The 12,082-nt window shown below is 42.5% G+C and overlaps 1 protein-coding gene across 1 annotated transcript in view; it reads left to right on the top strand.

Annotated features, from left to right (window-relative positions):
• The window catches only part of LOC126484065 (uncharacterized), a 479,398-nt gene that overhangs the window by 453,534 nt on the left and 13,782 nt on the right, over positions 1–12,082 (top strand). The window contains exon 4 of the mRNA XM_050107429.1: positions 10,863–11,171. Within this exon, the coding sequence (XP_049963386.1) occupies positions 10,863–11,171 (309 nt within the window). The remainder of the gene's footprint in view (positions 1–10,862; positions 11,172–12,082) is intronic.

Genomic DNA, 12,082 nt, shown 5'->3' with positions numbered 1-12,082 from the left:
GGCGACCGTAGCGGTCACGCGGTTCCAGACTGAAGCGCCTAGAACCGCACGGCCACACCGGCCGACTCTCATTGTCTCATTAAAATAGTATGAAAAATACAGGGTGCTCCAAAATTGTCCTTACAACTTTAATCTCATATATTTCAGAAATGGGGATAGGTACAAAAGCGCGGTTTTCGGCATAATGTTCATACATACATACATAAGGTTCTATTGGCCGTTTAACAGAGTTCAGTGTCTTAGGGTGACCATATTTTCTAGAGCTAAATTCGAGACACACAAAAAATTCTGATATTGCAAAAAAAGTCTTAATTGAATGTAATAAACGCGAACTAACACTTTAACTTGTTACAAAAAGTACATTAATTTATATTTTATTAATACCTTCTAAGATGAAGAAGTGCGAGCAGACATACGGGATTCATCTGTGCTGTATATTCATCATGTCTGTATTCTTCAACAACCTTATGAAAACATTAAACTCAAATTTCATAGTAAATCACTCCAGTCACTAACATTGCTTTCGTAGTTTCTACAACAAGCCGTGTTTTGTCACTACTCCATACGTTACTCATTAGGGATAATACCCTTTCAGTAACAGCATACCGATACAGGTGAAATGAACATACAAGTCAGGGTAAATGGTTTCATAATTGCTAAATCTGGGGCTAATAAGTTTCCCGACTTACTTCTGAAAAAATTGGGACAGAGCTAGAAAAATCGTGACTGTCACGAAGAAAGTGGAGGCGGAGAGTCGGATGGTCACCTTTAATGGATGCGCCGTCTGTAGCAGTCATGTTATCTAAGCGATATTCCAATTCCATGTCCGGCCTAGGATGTCCTCATTAAAGTGCTGTTCTGATACGGGCTCACAGTTCGTGCAAGTCCTGCCCAAAGAAAAAATGTAAAGGGATTCCGCAAGACCTGGGTGACAGATCTGGTCTGTACAAATCATTACCCACACTGTGTCAACTGTCGTAGGATGGTCATTCGCCGGCCTGGGTGGCCGAGAGGTTCTAGGCGCTACAGTCTGGACCGCACGACCGTTACGGTCGCAGGTTCGAATCCTGCCTCGGGCATGGATGTGTGTGACGTCCTTAGGTTAGTTAGGGTTAAGTAGTTCTAAGTTCTAGGAGACTGATGACCTCAGAAGTTAAGTCCCATAGTGCTCAGAGCCATTTGAACCATTTTTTTGATGGTCAGTCAATAACTAACATCGGAAAACAAGAAGAAGAGAAAAGCTTTAGGCGTGTGTGAACATTACGCCACAAATCAGACCTTTCTACCTATTCCCATTTCTAAAATATACGTAATCGAAGTTGTAAAGACAATTTTGGAACATGCTGTTTCCGCATAGGAGAGCAGGTTTATTCCAATCAATCGAATTTCGTCAGTCACAAATAAAGGTTCAGGTTTACCCCGGACACTTGTATAAAAATCCCTCCAGCACACTTCTGTACGCCTTTAAAACTAGGACCAATCCCGGGAAATCCGGACGTACTGCAGCCCTAGTTGGGGTGCAAAGGTGGACGCAATGGTTCTCTTGAAGAAGAATGGAACCTTGCCTCATTTTAGCTACAGTTTGCTTTCCGTTTTATAAGAAATGTGTGATGATGTCCACAAATGCAAAATCATTTGAATTTCCAGCCATTTGTTTGTGTGGAAAGAAAATATTTTGTACAGAAAACTGCGTCACCACGTTTTCAGTTTCACAGTAGTGTCAAAACTATTAAAAATTTACAAGCACAAATTTTCAGGACTATCTGTATGGCATTAGGAAGCCTAATGGGGCTAGGAGAGATAATTTAATATTTACCAGTCCGTTTTAAAACCGCGATACATTAAAAAGTTTTTCTATTTAAATAGTTATTTTCTACTTTTTAGTCTTGTGTGCATGAAATTTTTCAGTTGATTTCAACCGTTTTGATGAGATTACAGCAGGACGAGTGGTAAACTTCAGGTTTATTTCAGTTTCTCTTCAAATAAGTCAACCAATGTAGTGCTTCCGCGTTGGCATATCTAGCAAGAAGACCACGAATGTAAAAACTGAGGAGAATCGAGCTGACAAGGAAGCTTTGCAGCTGTAGTTCTTAAGTGCGAAACATTCGCGACTGGAACAGGAAATCAGGGAAATAGCAGTGGTACACCAAGTACCTACTCTCCGCCACACGCTAGAAAAGGCAGCGAGTAAATATTGCAGTCATCCAGTTCTGAGCTGAGTTGAAAGCTTTAGATCTATAACTTATGAGGATGTTAGCTTAAAATCAATTGCAAAATTTATACCGAACACACAGAGACTGGCAGACCGAAAGACAAAGCACCCTCCGCCGCACACCCAGACTCAATGGGAGTTAATATTACAGTGTCATCCAGTTCTGAGCTATGTTACAAGTTTCAAGTCTCTAGTTTAATAGGAAAGTAGCTTTAAATAAATTTAAAAATTTGTAGCAAAAAAAAAAAACAGACAAGAAACCGACCTAAAAAACGTATTAAAAAGTGATTTTTCATTTATATATGCACAAATTAACAGTGCAGCACCAGATACTAATTTTTTAAGACCAGCCAAATAATCGACTGACCAATCGATTGTTAAAAACAGTCAATTGTCTTGTCACTAGTTTCTGTAGCTTGCACTGACATCGGTCTCATATAGTGTGGAACATGTAGTTCCAGAGATGGTGTACGAACACCCGCAGCCGCCCAGGTTATTCTTCTCCGTGAAACGATTCAAGGTCGTTCATGTCCCTCAGACGACGCATGGTCATACAAACATTGAAAAATTGATGCGAACGTTTTGTCAGCTAGACGACCTCTCGACCGTTTCCACGTATTTGACTCTAGAGGAAAATCATTTCGACTTGTTATTGGGATGAGTAACATACCATTATTGTTCGACTTGCTGAAATCACACAACCTATAACACAGAGAATAATGTTATTCATCGGTGTCACCTACTCAGTAAACGCATATTTAACAATCTTCATAAATGACGCCATGTCTTGGGAACTGTGCCCTTCCCTTATAATAAATGAACAAATACCGTCCGGATCTCAACTTTTTATATACCGACAACCGGTTTCATTCTGCGTTGTATATCACCTTCAGGTCTGGCGCCACAAAGAGCAGTTCGTTAACGTCGCGTGAGTCACAGACCCGAAAATGATCTGCAACGCAGATTGAAACCGGTTGTCAGTACATAAAAAGTTGTGATCGAGACGATGTTTGTTTATTTATCATGCGTTAATTACATAATAAATTAACACCACATAATGTGCCACATAACTAACTGCTTTGTTGCAGACTCGCTGTCCATTTCGAGAGATACCTGGTGTCTCTAGAGGTACGGTACAAATTTAATGTATTATAGCATCCAAACTAATTAAGATATTCACACTATGTTTGACTTATGTGGCACACAATCTCACAAAGTTTTTATGCTATTCAATCAATTTCAACATATGCGCCTTACGTGACACGCGTAACATCTAGTCTTTATTCAGGCTCTATCCACACTCGGCGCAACGTATCCGCATCATCTTTGGCAATGGCAGCAACGACTCGGTTCTTTAAATCGTTGATGTGGTTGACAGGCGTTTAGTAGACGCTGTCCTTCACATACCTCCGTAGAAAGAAGTCCGTGTGTGTGATGCCAGGCGACCTAAGAGGCCAAGGAATCGGACCACCCCTCTCAATCCAGCGATCTAGAAACATCTGGTCTAGAACATCCGCACAACCTTACTCCTTTGTGGCGGTGCACCATCTCGTTGGAAAACGACTGTCTTGGCACGACTGTCTTGGTGGTCAGCCAGTTGCGGCAGCGCAAACAGCTCCAGCATATCAAGGTAGTTGTTACAATTAACGGTTTTTTCTGAGAAGAAAATGATAGACCATAAAACAACACCACACATTCATTTTTGGGTTGCCATGTACCTCTTCCGTCACAGTATGCGGATTGGTCGTGCCCCAGTTTACTTTCCTACACACGTGGAAAATTACTTTGTCAGAAAAAGCTAGACTGGTTAGAAAATTTCCAACATCCTCTAAACGGTGAAGAACGTCCACAGCGAACTGCTTACGTTGTGGCTTGCCGTCTGGTTTCAACGCGTGCAACAGTTGCAGACAGTATGGAAGACAGCGGCACGTAAAGTGCCCTCCGCCACACACCGTTGGGTGGCTTGAGGAGTATAGATGTAGATGTAGACGTAGACGTAGATACTTCTGTAAACGTTTCCGAAGGACCCGGTGCATGGTCGCAAGAGGGATTTGCAGCTCCTGCGATGCCCTCCGAGCAGACTTCTGCTATGAACGTTCTGTGTCGACTTCACTTCTTCCAGATCGTCCAGTATGATGATCCACATCAACACTTCCCGTCTGCATGTAATTCCTGTACCAGCGACGTACCGACGTTCGCGAGGGTTAGTGCTTCCTACAGCGTGGTTAGAAGTGCCTTTGAATCAGCATGTTCGATTTGGTATGAATAAACCATTCTACACACTGAGCCCTTTCTTGAGCCGTTGTCATTATGCTTCTCCCACGACAATCTGAAACATACACGTCCGCCGCTCGTGGTCTCGCGGTAGCGTTCTCGCTTCCCGAGCACGGGGTCCCGGGTTCGATTCCCGGCGGGGTCAGGGATTTTCACCTGCCTCGAGATGACTGGGTGTTTGTGTTGTCCTCATCATTTCATAATCATCCAGGAAAGTGGCGAAATTGGACTGAGCAAAGATTGGATAATTGTACGGGCGCTGATAACCACGCCGTTGAGCGCCCCACAACCCCAACATCATCATCATCACTTGAAACATACACAAACAAAACTTTGTGACCAGAATGAGATTTTCACTCTGCAGCGGAGTGTGCGCTGATATGAAACTTCCTGGCAGATTAAAACTGTCTGCGCCGACCGAGACTCGAACTCGGGACCTTTGCCTTTCCCGGACAAGTGCTCTACCATCTGAGCTACCGAAGCACGACTCACGCTCGGCCCTCACAGCTTTACTTCTGCCAGTATCTCGTCTCCTACCTTCCAAACTTTACAGAAGCTCTCCTGCGAACCTTGCAGAACTAAGACTCCTGAAAGAAAGGATATTGCGGTGACATGGCTTAGCCACAGCCTGGGGGATGTTTCCAGAATGAGATTTTCACTTTGCAGCGAAGTTTTCATATCAGCGCACACTCCGCAATATCCTTTCTTTCAGGAGTGCTAGTTCTGCAAGGTTCGCAGGAGAGCTTCTGTAATGTTTGGAAGGTAGGAGACGAGATACTGGCAGAAGTAAAGCTGTGAGGGCCGGGCGTGAGTCGTGCTTCGGTAGCTCAGATGGTAGAGCACTTGCCCGCGAAAGGCAAAGGTCCCGAGTTCGAGTCTCGGTCGGCGCACACAGTTTTAATCTGCCAGGAAGTTTCAAAACTTTGTGAGTTTGTGTGTCGTCACACAAGCCAATCAAGGTGTGAATATCTTAATTTATTTGAGTGCAACAGCACATCGAAGTTTTTGCGTACTATTTGAGATATCCTGCACGTTGACATGAACTTCTTGGTTCTTTTTCCTGTCAAGAACCAACTTCTGCAGTTATATTTTCACAGTAGAATTGCATTTTCGGAACACTGATTTCGGCACTCAACTGTAAAGATATGAGGTTCCTTTTATTCCAACATCTATTTCGATACTTACGTCTTTCCCGGGTGGTTCTGCAGTCTTGAAGTTTGACGGAGTAAATTTTTTTGGCCCATTGTGGTTCCATTTTAGATTACGCGCTGTCCTAAATCACTCCAATTAAGTTTAATATGATTCTAAAGAAGGGACACGTTGGCAGGAGACATCCCGACGCCTCGAAATTAATTTGGTTGCAGAAGGAAGAGTGGAAGGTGAAAAGTGTAGAGAGAACCTCAAGGCTTTAATGCTGTAAGAAGATTAAAATGAACATAGAACGCAGTAGCTGTGTAGATATGAAAACAGTTGTAAAGCTGGACTTGCATGAAGAGCTGCATCAATTCGATCTTCAGACTGATGACTGAAACAGTATAAAAGACATATGAATTGTTCGAGGGTAGTCCTTTGCAGCCTTTATCATCTTCACAAAACTTTCCCCGGTATAAGATTACGCCATCATGTTGTTTTGTAAAGGTTCCAACAATGACTTAAACGTTTGTCTACAAAACAACGTGAGGCACAGTTACACAGGCGAAAAAGTTTTTTTGGGAATTATATGAACCGCATTTTAAGTATTCACGTACTAATATGATATTGCAGAACCATTTGAGAGTGGCATACAAGCTGAAGCTTGTCGTGAAATAAATTGGTCATCATATCTCTTAGAGTCATCGGACGAATTGCTATTTTACGAATGAAAAATATTTTCACTATAGCCCACATGTTCGTCTCGAGAGAGACAGTGACTGTATTGATAGTTAAAATAATGCTCATTTATTCTTCAGTATCAGTTGTACATTTGTAATTACACGATATGTTTCGATCACTCTCGATCATCTTCAGATCTAAGTTGTTGCACCGTCATGTCTGTTCAGAAACTGATATCTGAGTATTGTAAAGAGTGCATATGATCCAGAATTATCGAAACATATCAAGTAATTAAAATGTGCAACTGAGACTGAAGAATAAATAAAAATTATTTTGAATAATATTTAGTTCTGGAAAATTTTTCATTCCTCACATGTTCGCTACATTGCACGTCAAGCATTTATCGGTGGATTTCACTGATATCATTTAACATCACTGATTCAAATTATTTCAGTTTATTTAATTCAGTGTGTGTAGACGTTTGAAGGTCTTTGACCGATGTTCAGTCTAACACAATAGTTCAGCGACGCATCGGAACGAACGTTTCACGAAGATGCTTTGAGTCTCATCTCTATTTGCCAATGGTAATAATTTACAGCCACAGGATCCCTCTGCAAGGGGAAATCAACGGGTCAACCAACAGTGACTGAAAAAAACAGTTGAACGAACGAAGATGCATTTCCTACGCAGCCAGAATGGTGAACCGACACAATGATCTCGGAAAGCTAAACATTCCACAATCGACGATTTAGAATATTTTATAGAAACGCTGAAGTATGAATATCAGCATGTACAATAGCTAACGCTCTGGCACTCAAATGAGCGACTTTCAGTTTATTGCTAGTGCAACTCCACTACGTAGGAGTAAAGGATTTTAGGGGGAAAAAATTTGTTTGAGCTCACCAAGAGCTAATGTGTTCCATGTGACCTCACAATGCAAGGTTTACAGACACATTTGCCTTCGTGGAACCTTTGCAGGACACATATATCTGGACTTGCAGCAAAGCAGATTCAAATGGCTCTGAGCACTAAGCGACTTAACTTCTGAGGTCATCAGTCGGCTAGAACATAGAACTAATTAAACCTAACTAACCTAAGGACATCACACACATCCATGCCCGAGGCAGGATTCGAACCTGCGACCGTAGCGGTCGTTCGGCTCCAGACTGTAGCGCCTTAAACCGCACGGCCACTCCGGCCGGCAAGCAGATTCATGTCAAAGCTAGAGATTTCCAGAGTGAACTTCATATACCAACTTAATCATGCTCCATCCAGCTTTCATCTCGAAGTTCATGAATCTTCAAACATTGATTTTCGTGTAGCATTATATTTAACACTATTACCATTGCCAAAACTAAGAGTTCCCATCAAAAATGCCTTACAACAGATTTATGTGAAGATAGTAGGTCGATTGAGTGGTGAGGTCAATTATAGACTGAAACCTACAAAATCAGGAAGGACGAAAACAATAAGCACGTACAACGAAATATTTATACGTTTCTCTGTGTGACTGCAGTGTTCTGCAATATTTTGCTGAATTCCAGCGGTGATACATTCGGAAACCAATCTTTCGTAAAAACCCTCTACAGGAGCATCTACGGCAGTTAAATTTTTGTTTCGTTACAATGACTCCCCTGTCAAATCTTCCACTTAAAAAAAAGTCGGTTTCATGATCGATGTGGTGCGGTTCGCCATGGATTTCCTCTCCTGTGCCAATTTCTTCATCTAATGGGACTGAACAACAAAATAATAGTATGCCAGTTGTCAACCACTGGGATCTGACTTGTCAAGCAAAATATGTTTACTGCGAAACAGAATTAGAACCCAAGACAGACGCGCATAATTTTTTTACACAGATGTGTTAAGAAACCATCCCCATCTTGTGATTGCCGAGAACTACAGATCATCAGGCACATAACCGAATAATGCCCTCTATAAGATCATTCGATGGCAGAGCAGAGCTTCAAATGTTTCTCTATAAGATTTTATGTTGTTAAGTATTATACTGAATTATTTGTTGCAGAAGGGGTAACCAAAGTTTCAGTTATCATCTTGTAAAAATCAAACTGCGGCCGTGGAACTTGGTGACGGTGCTGGCCCTTCTCTACACTGACGTCCCTCAATGAGACATTTTCCCAACGGCGGATGACTCGACAGACAAATTTTAAAACATTTCACCTCGATAATCATCTCTTCGTAATTCTCTAAAAGCCAGCAACACAATGGTTTCTTCATGCGAGGAAAGAGGAAGAAGTCAATGGATGTCTTGTCAGGAGAACATGGGGGTGAAACAAAATTTGATAGTACACCCACTCAGAGAGCTTCCTACCACACGTCGTCTTAGCAGTCTCCCTTACTACGTCTGGAGATTTCAGTAGTATGCTGCTGTGCCGATTAGCCCATTACGAACATAATCCGTTGGCACCACACCATGGCAGTCCCAAAAAAACACCCAACATCAACTTGTCTGGTGACTGCTGGGTTTTCGCCTTTTTCGGCGATGGTTTGATGATCAGGACCTTCCCACCACCGCATCTCCTTCCCTCACAAGCCAAAATACTAATGACGAAAATTTCCTCCACCTCAAATATCGGACATGCTACCTCAGAGTTGGGCACCATCGTGCAGGCGCTCATCAGCGACATTCGCTACGAAGGCGGGTACTTCAGAACACGCTGTAATGGCACATTTGCAACACTGTTCCTCTTTTAAAAAATAAGCTACTGCTAATATTGTCAAAATAGTTTAACACTAGTTGAGCACCCACCGTTGGCCGGTTATATATATGCTCCAGTCTTCTATTAGTCGACCTCCTCCTTCCCCCTCTCTGTGTCCATCTTCCCCTGCCCCCTAATTCCATCTCCTCCTCCTCTCTTCTTCTCAATCACGCTCGACCGAGTAGGAGGGTGGTGGTTCTTACTCCCAGGGTATTTCTTTCCAGAGTGTTAACTAATATCTGTACCATATTTGGTTGAAATCGTTCTAGGGGTTTAGGATGAGCTTTTGCTCTTGGCTTTGCCCACGTACGCAAATGTCAAAAACATTTCACATATACACTACTCGCCATTAAAATTGCTACACCACGAAGATGACGTGCTACAGACGCGAAATTTAACAGACAGGAAGAAGATGCTGTGATATGCGAATGATTAGCTTTTCAGAGCATTCACACAAGGTTGGCACCGGTGGCGACACCAACAACGTGCTGACATGAGGAAAGTTTCCAACCGATTTCTCATACACAAACAGTAGTTGACCGGCGTTGCCTGGTGGAAACGTCGTTGTGATGCCTCATGTAAGCACATTCTCCATATCTATCACCAATTTTTAAAACGTCTGGTCAATGGTGGCCGAGCAGCTGGCTCGTCACAATACGCCAGTCACTACTCTTGATGAACTGTGGTATCGTGTTGAAGCTACATGGGCAACTGTACCTGTACACGCCATCCAAGCTCTGTTTGACTCAATGCCCAGGCATATCAAGGGCGTTATTACGGCCGGAGGTGGTTGTTCTGGATACTGATTTTTCAGGATCTATGCACCCAAATTGCGAAAAAATGTAATCACACGTCAATTCTAGTATAATATATTTGTCCAATGAATATCCGTTTATCATCTGCATTTCTTCTTGGTGTAACAATTTTAATAGCCAGTAGTGTATTTACCAAATTTCACACGTTTTTGTACACACGTTTCACCTGTATCTTAACCGAATTTCGCCCTGCAGTTTCCTTTACACGCAGCTCAATGTTTATGACTCAGTACCTCGTGCACTATGTGTCATACAATGACATAATTTTGTAGGTACATCCAGTTTTTGTGAAAACAGTTAGTAGCAAAGGAGTAACAAATGAAAAAGTCATGCATGATGCGGCAATTTTCCATCCATTTCAGTGTTTGTGACATATCTCCTGAACAGTGTTCGACCAATGGTATATATTTTTTAGGTACATTCGGCGGGCATACGTGGATACAGTCTGCGAACTCTGTCACGAATAGAGATAGTGGTAAAGAAGTAATAGATTAAAACATACACGATGCAGCAGTTTTTCACGCATCACAGTATTTGACTTCATGTCTCCTGAGTTATATGTCGAACGGTGATATAATTTTGCAGATATATTCGGTAGTATATTTGAATACTGTTTGTAAAATCCGTAGCGAATACAGTTAGTAATGAAGAAGTAATAAATTAAAACGTCATGCTACATGTAGCAGTATTACTGTGGGGGTCGTCAGCGTGAAAAAGTTTCGTAAAGGCTTGAAATTATGTGTAAACTTTGTTGCAAGTCGCTAAGATTTGACAAATAATGGATTCTCTTTCACCCCCACCACTCTGATCTTAGGTGGTTCTTACCCAAACAGTGATTCTTTCCAGACAGTTAGTGAGATGTGAACCAAGTTCGGGTGAAATCGGTCGAGTGTTTCCGAGGAGATATAGAGCATAGTCATATATACGTACATCCATTTTATTGTACGTATTGATAACATAGATACCTGTAATGCGCTGTTTAGAGCGCCTTTTCAAGTAATATATGTGTAAGTTTCTGATTGGGTGCTGCAGGGCGCACAGGCGAGCTCGGACCTGTGGCCGCTGGAGAGGCCGGAGGGCATGCCGGCCATCCAGTCGCTGGAGGTGATGTGCGGCAAGGACCACATGGACGTGCACCTGTCCTTCACGCAGCCGTTCGAGGGCATCGTGTCGTCCAAGGGGCAGTACGCAGACCCGCGCTGCGTCTACGTGCCGCCCTCCACTGGCAAGACCTTCTTCTCGTTCCGCATCGCGTACGAGCGCTGCGGCACCAAGCCAGACCTGCACGGCCAGTTCTATGAGAACACAGTCGTCGTGCAGTACGACAAGGACCTGCTCGAGGTGCGTAAGGGATTACTCACTTATATCACTCACCAAAGGTGCCTTTAGAACAGAGGGTGCTCAAGTTCCCCACACCTATAATTTTTTTTTTTTTTTTTTTTTTTTTTTTGGACTGTTTGCTATAGTTGTCAATTTGTTACTCTGCTAGTTTGTAATTTACAGTGGTCATATACTACATCGTTCATCCATGTTTAAAACAATCAGGCCATTACGTCAGTAATTTTCAGAATACAAGGTTATCAAATACACTGTAAGACAAAGAAAACGACGCACCACGAAGGAATTATCCGAATGGGAGTGCAATTGCTAGATGTGACCAACAATTACAGATAAACAAATCATTACAATTTCATAAACATTGTATGATTTATTCAAGAGAAATAACTTCACAATGAGCATGTCAAAAATGCGTTGGTCCACCTCTGGCCCTTATGCAATCAGTTATTTGGCTTGGCACCGACTGATAGAGTCGTTGGTTGTTTTCCTGAGAGATATTGTTCCAAATTCTGTCCAATTTGCGCGTTAGATCGTCAAAATCTCGAGCTGGTTGGAGAGACCTACCCACAATTTTCCAAACATTCTCAGCTTGGGAGAGATCTGGCGACCTCACTGGCAAAGATACGGTTTTGCATGTGCCAAGACTATCAGTAAAAACTCACGCCTCGTGCAGGCGGGCATTATTTTGCTGAAATGTAAACCAACGATGGTTTTCCATGAAGGTGAACAAAACGGGATGTAGAATATTGTCGACGTACTGCTGTCGCTGTCTTGAAAGGTTTCTGAGGATAACGACCAAAGGCGTTCTGCTACGAAAAGAAACGAAACCCAGACCATCACTCGTGGTTGTCTGGCTATATTTAGGACGACAGTCACGCCTGCATCCCACAACAGTTCAGAGTTGTCTCCACACA

The sequence above is a fragment of the Schistocerca serialis genome, chromosome 1, assembly GCF_023864345.2.
Source record: "Schistocerca serialis cubense isolate TAMUIC-IGC-003099 chromosome 1, iqSchSeri2.2, whole genome shotgun sequence".
In the NCBI taxonomy this organism is placed as follows: Eukaryota; Metazoa; Arthropoda; class Insecta; order Orthoptera; family Acrididae; genus Schistocerca; species Schistocerca serialis.
The sequence above is the reverse complement of the archived record's forward strand: the minus strand, read 5'-3'. Positions and strand labels throughout refer to the sequence as shown.